Source organism: Lissotriton helveticus, chromosome 12 (genome assembly GCF_964261635.1).
Source record: "Lissotriton helveticus chromosome 12, aLisHel1.1, whole genome shotgun sequence".
Classification (NCBI taxonomy): domain Eukaryota; kingdom Metazoa; phylum Chordata; class Amphibia; order Caudata; family Salamandridae; genus Lissotriton; species Lissotriton helveticus.
The window spans coordinates 18,302,168-18,316,509 of NC_136073.1; the positions used below are offsets into that span (position 1 = coordinate 18,302,168).

The window sequence follows — 14,342 nt, forward strand, 5'->3', positions numbered from 1 at the left end:
CTGACACTTACTGTGGCTTTTTGAATTTTGAATTTGAATTTGTTTGAAGTTAGCTAACGTTTGAATCTTTGAATTTGAATTTGAATATGTGAAGTGCACCTCACATAGGCAGGCATGTAGGGATATTTCTCTGATTTATTTGATTTGAACGGTACACCGCGTTAGGTGTCATTTTTGTAGTACCGCGTTCTCGTGGTACTTTTTGAAACATGCCTGTTTTTAGCACACTCCGCAGGATGTGCTGTTCTGAAAATGGTACCAATTATCGATTAAGTAAAAAACAGCCGGCTCCCCCAGAGGGGACTCCAAATCGTGAAATGTATGTCAAATTCGGTATTCCACCAATAATGTATAGTACATTATGGCATAAGTATACTAAGACTGATCGTGAATTACAGTGGCCACTATATGGATCGTTTGACCTTCGAAAGGTACAATATGTAGAGCAGAGTTTGTTTCAGCGAAGGTCTAGACAAGATATGTTTGATTGTCTGCGTATGTGGGAGAAAGAGGTGCGTGAACGAGCGAAGCGTGAGGAAGCCTTGGCGGAGAAAGTGCAGCGGAAGGCTGCACATGACAAAGCTTTACAGCTACAGGAGAAGGAATTACAGGAAAAGAAAGAGAGGGAGAGACGAGAACGCAATTTACAGGTTAATGGTCAATTCCCTATCAGGCGTCCTCTTTATCCAGTCCTTACTAACGAAACAGATGATTTTTCATTACTAGATCGTTGTCCGCCTCCGTACGTCGCACCTACGGCTCCGAACGAGGAATCAGACGAGGATAGTGATCGGACACAGCGTACCAGGTTACATGCAGAACGAACTGCGGAATTACGTTCGTTTGCACGAAAGCTAAATATTAATACTGTTACTGTTTCTGACATTACTGCGAAAATGGAACAGTGGTCTGATCAGGAGCGACTGTATTTTTTAGATCATTTTGGAGATGAAGTTGTTGAGCGGTACAGAAAATATTCTCTCGAGTTAGAACCAAAGGAGATATCCGAGGGTCGTGAGAATTTTCGTAAAGGTCTTTTTGTTCTTTCAGATACGGACGACTTCTTCAAGCGTTTGATTCAACTGCGAAATGAGGCGACACGACTACGGGAGTTGGCAAAGTCGAAGAATTCGTCTGCGTCCGGAGCGACGGGGATATCCAAAGAATGCCCTATCTTTGAAACAGATAAGATCGCTGCGACTAATGTTAGACCTATGCGAGAAGCTGCGCCTTTATATGTCCCTCATAAAGGGGATGGCACAGATGATGATAAAAGATCCAAAGATGCGAAAGGGTATTTTATATATAACTGGGTTTATACGCCTTGGAATAGAGCAGATGTTATGGCACTTAAGAATGCTTTACCTGATCCCCGTAAAAATCCTGCGGCTTTTTATGAAAATGTTGAAAGCGCGATTTCTTCGTGTATTATGACGTTAGTTGATATTGACCTGTTTTTCGAGTTGATATTGCCTCCTGATATGTGGAGAGCGATTCGTAAGTTTGATGACCTCACGACTCTCGGGGCCACTTGGAAAGATCTTGTTCAGGCTGATTTAGATAGAGAACCAGCATGTAAGCCGTGCCAATTAATATTAGACCTTCCACAGGCCATACTAACAAAATTAAAGACTCTTGCTCCCGCTAAAAAGAATGATTGGACTATGTTAGCTTCTTGTACACAAAAAATGGATGAATCGGTTTCTGATTTTTTCTCTCGCTTCGAGGAAGCGTTCCATGATTACAGTGGTCAATCATTGACAGAAGATACAGGCAGGCACTTATTCGTTGATAAATATGTGGCTAATCTCCTACCGGAGATTGCGAAACGATTAAAAGCGAGTGAAAGTTCATGGACCACAGCAACCCCTGCTTCTTTATTGACTATGGCTCAATATTATGAACGACAGGAATTGGAGGCAAAAGAAAGTAGTGAAAAGAAGGCGAAGGATTTGAAGACGAAGGTAATGTTAGCTCAGGTTCAGGCTACGAGAGGAAACAATAGAGGAGGGCGAGGATCATACAGTAATGCTCCTCCCCCTCGTTCTGACATTTCTGTGAATCAATGTGCATACTGCAAACAGTTTGGGCATTGGATTGCAGACTGTCCGGTGTTTCGAGAGCAACGTAATTTGAGGGGACGAGGAAGTGGGAGGTCTAGAAATAATTATGGGGGGTCAAGAGGAGGTTATGGCACGAATGATCGCGGAGGATATGGAGCAAGGGGTCGTGGTCAGACAGATTATAATACGTTTGATAATCGTAATCAATATCAGATAAATGAGGGTGGTTCTGCTGAACCACGGGATGAGCACTATGCATAGGATTGCGTAGGATGGGGTGTGGAATCGGTTGAGGTACCAGTTGATCAAAGGGGTCCATATATAGAAGCACATGTTCTGGGTTCTACTGATCAATTTCTGGTCGATACAGGAGCTACTCGTAGCGCCTTGTCCAAATACATGGTTCCAAGGGCTCCCCTGTCTGGCGAGGTAATTACAGCTATAGGGTTCGATGGAACACCTACTTCTAGCCCACTGTCTCAACCAGTTGCATTTCATGTTGATAAATTTGCTGCCCCTTGTCCCTTTTTGTTGTCTCCAAATACACCAGATAATATTATGGGACTCGATATGTTAAAACACTTTCGAGCCACTATTCGCTGTGCCCCAGAAGGAGTGCGAGTTGTGTTGAATGAGAATTACCCAGAATTAGAGCGAGTGTGTTTCCTCCATGAATCTGAAGTACTGGCCTCCTTACCGAAAACGCTGTGGGCCACTTCCGATACGGATGTGGGGCAGATGATAATTCCTCCAGTACGTATTACTGTAAAGGAGGGAGTATCTCTACCACGTGTCCCACAATATAAGATTTCCCGAGAGGGTGAACTTGCTTTGATACACATTGTAAATGATTTGATTTCGGCAGGAGTAGTTGAGGAAGTCCCCTACAATGTTTGCAATAGCCCCATTTTACCGATCCTTAAAAGAGATACAGATGCTAAGGTTTACCGTTTCATTATTGATTTGAGGGAAATAAACAAGATAGTAGTGCCTCAATACCCGGTGGTGTCTGACATCACCACGTTGCTTACGTTGGTTCCATCGACGGCAACTACTTTTACAGTCATCGATTTGAAGAATGCTTTCTTTTCGATCCCTGTACATTCTGATAGTCGATATCTATTCGGCTTTACATTAAACAATAAATCGTACAGATTCTGTCGAGTTCCTCAAGGCTATACTGAAAGTCCTAGCATTTATAGTCAGGCATTAAAAAGACAGCTTGATTCCTTTGAATTACAAGATGGAGTGGCTCTTATTCAATATGTAGATGATATCTTACTTGCTGCAGACACGCCAGAACAATGTGAGAAGAGTACCTTTTCCTTGCTTTCCTTCCTGGCCAAACATAATCATAAAGTTTCGAAGAAAAAGCTGCAATATTGTAGACCAAAGGTGACCTACCTCGGTCATCTTTTGTCTAAGGAGGGCCGTGCATTGACACCAGATCGAATTCAAGCAATCCTAGACACTCCAGTTCCTCGCACCCAGAAGGATGTTCGTGCCTTTATAGGTTTGACGTCTTTTTGTAGGCAATGGATATTGGGTTTTTCACATATCGTTAAACCATTGTTGGCATTGTTGTCTAAAGATACACCGATCCCCATTGAATGGACGGATGAATGTCAGAATGCTTTTGAACAATTAAGACAAGTTCTTTGTTCTGCACCAGTGTTAGGTACACCTGATTACACGAAGATTTTCACATTGTATGTACACGAGAAGGATGGGTGCGCATTGTCAGTGTTAGTGCAGACACACGGAGACAAACAGAGGCCTTGTGCATACTTCTCGGCGGTACTCGACCCTGTGGCTCGAGGATTGCCTGGATGTTTTCGAGCAGTTGCAGCAACAGCAGTTGCGATACGACAAAGTGAGGGAATAGTTTTGTCACACAAATTGTTGGTGTTAGTTCCCCATGCGGTAGATGCGTTACTGAATCAAACGAAAACACAGCATCTAACCAGCGCCCGTTTGACAGGATATGAGCTAACATTGTTGGCGCCGCACATCACACTAAAACGATGTACGACACTGAATCCTGCTACTTTACTGCCGGATCCTGTTGCTGAAACTCAGAAGGAAGAACAACATGATTGTGTTTTTCTGACTGAGGAACAGACAAAGGGTCGTATCGATTTACAGGATACACCGTTTCCAGATGTAGATGGGGAACTGTGGGTTGATGGATCGTGCGTGAGGTTACCAGATGGTACGACTTCTGCAGCCTACGCGATCACGACACTTAAGACAGTTGTAGAAGCAGCACGAATACCCCAGAAATCGGCTCAAGCAGCTGAACTGATAGCCTTAACGAAAGCATGTGAGTTAAGTGCTGGACTATGTGTGAACATTTACACGGATAGTCGTTACGCTTTTGGAGTAGTGCATGATTTTGGCCTACTCTGGAAGGAACGAGGATTTTTGACTTCACACGGAGTACACATCATGCATGGAGAATTGGTACGCGATCTCCTGAATGCACTGTTATGTCCAAAGAAAGTAGCAATAGTGAAATGCAGTGCACACAAAAAGGTGACGGACAAAATAGGACAAGGCAATGCTTTCGCAGATCGCATTGCGAGAGAGACCGCTATGCTGCAAAATAATTCCCCCATGTATGTGGTGAAGTCACAAGCCGAGCGGTGGCATGATGCTAGAGAAGAAATATTAGATATACAGAAGTCTGCATCTGAGGCAGAACTTATGAAATGGGCCACTGAAGGAGTATTGGATGATGAGGGTTGCTGGCGTAGTAAAGATATGGAGAGATGGAAACTACCCATGGCCTATTTACAAACAATGGTGCAAATGACACACGGGCTGGCACACATTGGAGCTCTCGCAATTACTAAATTGCTTACACGAGTTTGGGAAAATGCTGATATTGCAAGCACGGCTAAGAGAGTAGTACAGACTTGTCTGAAATGTTTACAGCACAATCCTGGACAAGGGACTCATACTCCAAAAGGAGGGTTTGTTCCACCTACTGCACCATTCGAAGTACTGCAAATGGATTACATCCAGCTGGAGCGCTGTAATAATCTTAGGTATGTCCTAGTGGTGGTGTGTGCCTTCAGCAAATGGATTGAGGCTTACCCTACGAAAGACAATACAGCATTGACAACAGCTAAGGTGTTACTCAAAGAGTACTTCCCGCGCTATGGTGTTTGTAAACTTATGTGGAGTGATAATGGTCCTCATTTCATTGGGAAAGTAATGGAGTACATCCTGAAAGGATTGGGAATCAGACAACGATTCCACGCAGTCTTTCACCCACAATCAGCAGGTTTGGTCGAGAGATACAATGCAACTCTGAAACTGAAGCTAGCAAAGATAGTGGCATCCACATCTCTGAAATGGCCGGATGCTTTGCCTCTGGCATTGCTGTCCATTCGATCAGTCCCACATTCTCGATCTGGCCTCACACCCTATGAAGTGGTGTTTGGAAGGCCGATGAATATTTGGGGAGTTCCAAAACCTCGTTTAATACATGATGTGCCTTGTGTAATGATGAACGATTATTTGGCACGATTAACAAATGATTTGCTTTCTATTCATCAACAGGTTCGAGAGGCGCTCCCTGATAACTCCACTGGTGAGGCTCACGATCTCCGCCCTGGGGACCACGTGATGGTCAAAGTATTTGAGCGATCCAGCAGTTTGGAACCGAGATGGCATGGCCCTGAACAAGTGCTGCTGGCTACTCGAACTGCTGTGAGAGTCACCAACAAGAAGCGGTGGATACATTCAACGCACTGCCGACGTGTCTCTCCGGATCTGGTGAGCCCTGTGGTGCTATCCGACTACAGAAAGATTTTGGATACAGAAAAGAGCCCAGCTGTCACGCCTGATGAATTGGAGGGAGCCTTCCCGGACCACGTTGTTTCTGATAAAGTGAAGTACAATCTACGTCCCAGGAAATAAGATTCCCTTTTGTGTTTTTGAAACTGGTTGGTAACCGCTCTGAGGTTTGTGAAACGGAAGCCGGGAATATCAAGGGGGGGGGATCAGTTCTACCCAGTGTAGCGACACCCGTCTTGAATCCCGGAGAACAAATCAACGGCAGCCTCGGTCCAGAACCATCGTTTTTATTTTTCCGCTTAGTGTTGCTTTTGAAGAATATTGTTTTGTGAACTATGGCATCTCCTTCGACACGAAAAGGGAGAATTCTTGGTGCTGTTTTTTTTGTCTTGACCGTAGTGGTGATTGCAGTATTAGCTTGGACTATAGAACTATTGTTTCCTGTACGAGAACATTTGCTGCCCACCACTCCGAGTCCATCTGAACATTTCCATTTTACTTTGCCTTTTCACGAGGAAAGACATAGGCAGACTTATTTGAATAACAGCTTTATTCAGATTTTGCATCATACTCACAACATGACCAACATGTCCAATTGTTGGGTATGTGGAATGTTGCCCGGACATCAGAAGAAGGGAGGAACACCACTCATTCCTCTCCCGTTTTCTCATAATGGTTCTTGTCATGCTTGGTACACTCTTCTCTTCACCTTGAGATGGCCAACGAAAGGTGGACTACTTTTTCGATTGAATAAAATATGCTATAACGATAAAGAAGGCTATCCACACGCTGAAGGAACTAAATTTGAATGGGAAGAGTTTAGTCCGGACAATGTTTCTACACCTCGTGTATATACGAATCAAAGATTTATAAATGTGACGAATTTGCATATGATAACAGTCATTGATACAAAAGCAGATTTGTGTGTTAGAAATAAAGGTACAATCCCTGTAGGTCGCAGTGAATGTAATATTACACTTACCTTTGATACACCGATTGGAATTGCATTTGTAGCTTCACGTAACACATATTTCATTTGTGGAAATAAGGGATACCATCGTCTACCATTGGGAGGGTTGGGAACATGTTATATAGCTTTTGTATTACCACCTGTGTTTATTGCTCCTCCCATGTATCACAATGATTACGTTCTGTACCATGATTTCGTGCTGAACAGAGTTAAACGAACATTAGATCTTGATGAAATTGATCAGACTGATACCACTTTACAACAATATGTAGATTTCAACTTGGGGTTATTTTCATTTGTAGGAGCTGCACTGAATAGCAGGAAGATAAGGCGGCTTACACGTGTGGTGGAAGCTGTCGCCAATGAAACTGCCTCTGCTTTAGAGAATATTACTGAGGAATTGCAAATTACCAGAATTGTAGCGCTCCAGAATCGAATGGATCTAGATGTGATACTAGCTGATAGGGGTGGAGCATGCCGCGTCATCTGGAGTAGTTGTTGTGTGTATGCGCCAGATAACTCACCTTCTGTGTATGATTCAATTACGAAATTACATAAGATAGCTGCTGAGATCCATCCAGAAAATGGAGCATGGACTTTTTCTGGGTGGTTCTGGACTCTGCTTACTACTTGGGGTTGGAAATTATTAACGATTCTCTGTGTTTTCCTTGGAGTACTATTTACCCTTTGTCTATGTATTCAATGCGGCCCTACATTATGTTCTGTATGTATCACAGCCTGTATTCCGTCCAAACGAGCTATTGTTAAGCAAGAGAAACTGATCAACGACGAAGTATTGAAAATAATGGCTATTAACATTGATGATGAACATTCTGATTATGTTCAGTATGAGGTAGCTTTTGCTAAACGCTAAAAGGGCCGTCTGTCGTGTTTTGGCAGCTCCTGAGTTAGCGTTTAGCACAGCTACACGGTCTTTTCTGTTAACTTGACCAAAACGAACGGGGGCCATTTTGAATCCCTCTGACTTCCGTTTTCTATGAACACGCTGCCTCGTGGTCAGTGTGCCCTTTTGTCCTTTCTTGATACCCATGGTCCCTTATTCTGCTCGGCAACAGGCTATTTTTAGTACTGGTCAAACGCACATGCGCATCATGCATTTACTGGTCACTCTTTAGGAATGTTGGTACTAACTGACCAGTGCTATTTAACTCCTCCCACATGCTGGCTGTGTTCCAAAAATGACCTTATATGTACCTAAAATGTGTAACTTGTGACCGCCTATCTTTTTTTTGCTATTAAACTGTATAAAAGAGGTCGCGCACCAATGTTCGGTGTGCTACTTCTTACACTGCCGAAGGGTGCGGTAGGAATGTATCACCACCCCATGGGGTCTTAATAAACTTGTCTTTTACCTTTTCCAGTGTCCGTGCCAACTTCTATACTAAAAGAGGTTTGAGAGCTTAGCAGAGTATGTAGGCCTGATTTGAACCCAACACCACACAAGGAACGAGTGACCAGGATAGGTTAAAGAAACCACAAGTGAGCAGCAAGGGATGGAGCAAGAGCAGAATCTGGGGTGAAACATGTCTCCAAGGAACGAGTGACCAGGATAGGTTAAAGAATCCAGGAGTGAGCAGCGAGGGATGGAGCAAGAGCAGAATCTGGGGTGAAACATGTCTCCAAGGAACGAGTGACCAGGATAGGTAAAAGAAACCAGGAGTGAACAACGAGGGATGGAGCAAGAGCAGAATCTGAGGTGAAACATGTCTCCAAGGAACGAGTGACCAGGATAGGTTAAAGAATCCAGGAGTGAGCAGCGAGGGATGGAGCAAAAGCAGAATCTGGGGTGAAACATGTCTCCAAGGAACGAGTGACCAGGACAGGTTAAAGAATCCAGGAGTGAGCACCGAGGGATGGAACAAGAGCAGAATCTGGGGTGAAACATGTCTCCAAGGAACAAGTGACCAGGATAGGTTAAAGAATCCAGGAGTGAGCAGCGAGGGATGGAGCAAGAGCAGAATCTGGGGTGAAACATGTCTCCAAGGAACAAGTGACCAGGATAGGTTAAAGAATCCAGGAGTGAGCAGCGAGGGAATAAGGGAGAACAGAGTATGCATAAAAAGACATTTCCAAGGAGCGGGCAACAAGGATGATACTTGGCGTGAGCAGCATGGGAGTGAGGGACCAAGAGCAGAGCCCATGGGGAAAGGACGTTTCCACAGAGCGGAGACCAGGTTAGAAGAATCCAGGTGTGAGCTGTAAGGGAGGGTGCAAGAGCAGAGTGTGCAGTGAAAGGGCATGCCAGCGAGGGACAGAGGAACATCAGAGTCTGGGGCGAAGGACATGTCTCCAAGTACCTGGAAACTGGGATATGAAAATAATTCAGGAGTGAGCAGCGAGAGAGGGAGGAAGGGACAGCACAGTGTGGGCTATCTTTAAGGGGTGGGAAACCAGGATAGAAACAAGTCCCAGATAGGGAGTGGACAGGGATGGACGGAGGACTGTGGGAGGGGGTTGAAATACCAAGTATACACTGAGGCGGATGTATGACCGTACGACGCGTACCGTCACAACGCGTTCCTTTACAACGCGTCCCTTACAACGCAAGTCGTTACAATGACTTGCGTTGGGGGCGCGGATTTAGAATAGTATAATTTACTATTCTAACACCAGTCCCCGTGGACACTAGGGAAGGTGTTGGAATAGTAAATATACTATTCTTAATCCTGTAGCGCCCTCCAGCGCAAGTCGTGGTTATGACTTACGTTGTAACGGACGCGTTCTAAAAGCCACGCGGAGTAAAATCCGCGTGATAAAGGATGTTTCCCCATTGAGGCACAAGGTTGAGGGCTAGCGAGGGACTGAGGACTCATAAAAGTAAGCAGGGTCTGCTCACAGACACACATCTCCAAAGCTGAGCATCATTTTTAGGATCTTCTCCAAGCAATCCAGGTTTTTCATGACATTCATGACAAAGGCTTTCTTGTAGGATAAGGGACACGACTTCTGAAGATATGTCTAATAGCCTATCTGGACACAAATAGAATCATGGATGAAAGAAAGCTGTCTTCTGAGGGTCACCTTAATCATTAGCTGACCATAGTAAGGTAACCCTAGCGTCCAACACAACTACTCTGAATCAGGCACAGTTCCATTTGCTGTTTCAAAGGCAAATCGTGATTTCACTGTTACTATTCGGTCATGTGCTTCCCACCCACACAGAGGACTGGCCGCATACGATCCACAACTGGGGAGAGGAGTTGGCCTAATGGCTAGGGCGGTCGACTTCAAATCTGTGGAGCCAGGTTCGAGTCTCACTAGGACGCGCAACATCCTGTGATTCTGGGCAAATCACTTAATCTCACCGTGCCTAACAAAAATGAATGTGTCCTCATGTAACGCAACTGCAACTGCAACTGCAACTGTCCTCGTGTAAAGTGCTCTGATATTTGATACCTTTGGGTCAAGTTTGCACTTTATAAAACTCTAAAGTGCAAGCTTCGCTCAGTAACGGAACAAATACCCCTCAGGCAGCAGTTTCAGTGCAAGCTTCTCTCGCTAACAGACACCGGCACTAGGCACAGTATAGGCAGGAGCATCACATACTCGTCTAGGCCTCTCCCCTGCCCTTGGCTTTCTGTCTGGCCTCTCACCTGCCACCCAGGCCTCTGGAGTCCTCATATCTGTCCCTCTTAATACCTCTACAATTTCTCATCAGCCCCTCCATATCCCTACAGGCCTCTCCCCTACCCCTGTGGGTCCTTGTAGGCCCCTTACTTGCACTCACGGCTCTGTGATAGTCTAGCACCTGTTCTCTACATTCCTCTCACTTGCCCCTGTGGATTGCTCCTTAGCCCATCCATGTGCCTACTTGGCCTCTCACCTGCCCCGTAGCATACACCTTTATACTTGACGATAAAGTCGTTGCTTAGTGCCTTGAGGATCTCGCTCTCCTGCTGGAAGCTGCGTAGGTGCTCGGCTGTGTTGTGCTGCAGCTTTTTCACGGCCACCAAGTCCCCGGTGTTGTCCTCCAGTGGGTCGTACCGGCACAGCTCCACACTGCCAAAGTTACCCTGAAACCAACAAAAAGTCTCATTGAATGGTCTGAGATCTCACCCTCTAAATCCAGTCACTTTTCACAGGGTACACAGCTTGAACTCTCTAAGGATCTGGTCCAACTCTTAACATCAGACCTCTTCCAGGGAGGGGGTTAGAGTGTCCTTTCATTTGAAGACGGCCAACCCCCCATCAGAGCCCAACCCCCACTGTGCACACCCGCAGCACCAGATCACAAAAAGCATGCTTTCTGAGTAAAATTCTAATTTTTGTGTCAGACCTGGTGTAATTCCTTTCAGCATTTTTTTTCTTGTTTCTTGTCGAGGTCCTGGCAATGAGAGGAGGACATTCCTTATCTCGTCACAGAGTGGCTTGGGGTCAGTGAGAGTTGCTGACCCCCACCCACTTTGTGACAAAGGTCACTGCTGGACACTCTGCCCTTGGCATCAGGGCTTAAAAAGAAAGCACCCAGGTCCGGGTCTATCAGTGACGCTTCGCCTCATCATAAGAGGGAGTCTCATAGAAGACTTTGCCAGGCTGATACGGTCACGCCCACCCGGCTGTGACATTTTCCGCCCAGCATATTTCGGCTCAGGCAGCAGGTGCCTGCGCATACAGTGCATGTTACAGAGCCTTGCTGCCTGATCGGATCATGAAGAGTGTCTGTCAGACTGTCCTTTGCTCAGTCTGACAGACACTGTTCCAGCGTCAGAAAGAGATGGAGATGTGGGGCCCCTCTGCCCGTAACGACGGGCTGCGGCTGCCCCCTCTCAACAGTTCAGTGCAAACTTTTCATGAAGGAGCCATGGTGGATGAAATATTATTTTAGTGCCGATTAGTCAAACGGCGCTAAAGTTATTTGTAAAACAAAAAGCACTTTTCCTATGAAAAATCTGAGCTAATTATAACTGCACAATGGCAACATCCACTATAGCTACTCCCACACACAGAAGAAAACAAGTTACTTACCTGTAACTTTGGTTCCCCAGTATTGGTAACTTTCATAGATTCCCATGCTTTGTATCATTCCCCGTCGTCGGAATGGGAGTCTCGGTAACACAAATAACATAGCAGCAGGTACAAAAGAGAAAGAAAAAAGGCCTAGGCCTCATTCCCTTTTGTAGCATATCCGCCTCCTTTTGATACAAAAGCATGGGAATCCATGAAAGTTCCAATACTGGGGCAATAGCTGCCTCCCACACATAGAGTGCTTCTCCTGCTAATGTCACTTCAGGTGATGCTGCAAGAAGGTGTAAAGTCATGCCTTATGGTTCAACACCCTCCTTCAGCCAGAAAGCTGGCAACTCTCAGAGCTAATGATGTTAAGATCTAAACTGCCCCAGTTCCAAGGGCGTTAGATCCCAACCAATCCCCTTCTTTTTCCTGGGACTTGGGAACGATGAGGAAGTATGCATCTTGATGCACGGTGAAGCATTGTCATGTGAATCCCCCCATGTAAGATATGTCTTCTACCATTGAAAGATGAATATTATACCAGATTATAATGGGTTACACCACCTGCGTTATTTGGGGGTAGACGGTCTGTTCTATTTTTTCTGTCCATTACTTTCAGGGTAAATCTGGCAGGGATTAACAGAAAAATGTCAATAATGACCCCAAAAAATCAAGGAAAAAAAGCTGCCTTGCTGTGTGGGTCACTAGTTATTTTTTTACAAAAACATACTTCCGTTTTGGGAGTTTGGGGCATATTACCAAGCAATAGCGATAATTATCGCTATTGCTTGGTTAGAGATACAATTTTACCGCTAAGCTGCGGCGATTTTTATCGCAGATAAACCTTGGTATTACCAAGGTTTATCGCAAATGCGATAAAAAACGGCCGCAATGCATGAATATCGCTGAAAAGTCAGCGATATTCATGCATTACCGAGCTAATGCTCTTAGCCATGTTATCCACCTCCCATTGGATAACATGGCTAAGAACTGCTCAGGGCAGGTGTTAGCTTTTGGAGATATTCGCACTTACCACGAATATCTCCAAAAGTTGGTAATAGGAGATAGCGATGTTAGCGACTGTTTCCAGTCGCTAACATCTTGGCACGCCCACTTTGCATGTCATTAGTGATAAATATCACTGACATGCAAAGTGGGGCCCAAGATGGTCGCTATCTCCTACTAGCTGTCGCTAACTGGTGTTAGCGACAGCTAGGTAATAGGGAGATAATTTTATCTCCGCTTTCTTGGCTTTTAAAGCCAAAAAAGCGGAGATAAACCCTCTTGATAATATGCCCCTTTGTTTTAAAAAAACTAAACGTTAGATGGGTCACCAATACAACCATCGGCGGCCAACCACCAAACGTTTGGTATCTTCAGATGAACCACCATGATGGTGGTTTCTCTGAAGGTACAGACATCACCTCTGGTATATGATGATCTCTAAACATGACTGTCTCCTGCCAGTCAGGACGGGTGATGTAATGTACTCCGCCACCCGGATGGAAGGAGGTAAAACCGCAAAACCCTATTCAGTCCAATAGTGTCCTAACAAATGTTTATAACAATGTTGTCCATTTGGAAACAGTAATGCAATATCTTCACCCAAAATATTTGTAAACGAAATTTAGGCTACAATATTTATGTCAGATGAAGTTTATTATTAATAGTCTTACATTTGACGGGAGGGGGGTGTGGCCATTGTGAGAGAGACTGATAAACCATTCCAGAAGCGAAGGGCTCTGGCAGGGTTGTTGAAAGTGGCCATAGGTGGTCAGACTGCGCGCCGGATATTCAAGATCACCATAAAGAAATTAGTGGCATATTATCAAGGCGGGCGATATGAGATTATCGCCGCTTTCGCTGCCGTTTTCGGCCGCAAAGCGGCGATAATTTCATCGACCTATTAGCAAGCTGTCGCTAACATTAGTTAGCAACAGCTTTTAGGTGATAGCGAGCGGTTTGGGGCCCGCTTGGCATGTCAGCGATATTTATCGCTAATGACATGCAAAGTGGGCGTACCCCACCTGTTAGCGACTGAAAGCAGTCGCTAACATCGCTATTGCCTATTATCAACGCGGGCGTAGCGATAAAAAAAATCGCGCTAAGCGCGAATATCGCCAAAACCTAACGCCTGCTCCGACCACTTCTTAACCTGTATATGCAATGGGAGGTGGATATTCAGGTTAAGACCCTATTTGCGATAATGCCTGAATATTGCTGGATTTCCAGCGATATTCACACATTTTGCCGCTATTGCCGGATATTTTATCGCATTTGAGATAAACGTTGCTACTAGCACGTTATCTCTGCGATAAAATCCAGCGATGCACGGCGATAGAAAAAATTTCGCTAAGTTTATTTAGCGATAAATATCACTAGTTGTTGATAATATGCCCCTTAGTTCTATATAGATTTAACGTATGCTCGATTATGTTAAGTGGATATCTTGAAAATCTAACATAAATCCAGTAGACCAAGGATAGGATCACCCACAATAAGGTTGTATGTGTTATTTTCACAAACCGCCGCCT

General features: G+C 44.9%; 1 protein-coding gene across 1 annotated transcript in view; it reads right to left on the reverse strand.

The window, feature by feature from the left end:
- The window catches only part of JAK3 (Janus kinase 3), a 279,679-nt gene that overhangs the window by 42,749 nt on the left and 222,588 nt on the right, over window positions 1-14,342 (reverse strand). The window contains exon 19 of the mRNA XM_078669301.1: window positions 10,682-10,871. Coding sequence (XP_078525427.1) covers window positions 10,682-10,871 — 190 coding nt within the window. The remainder of the gene's footprint in view (window positions 1-10,681; window positions 10,872-14,342) is intronic.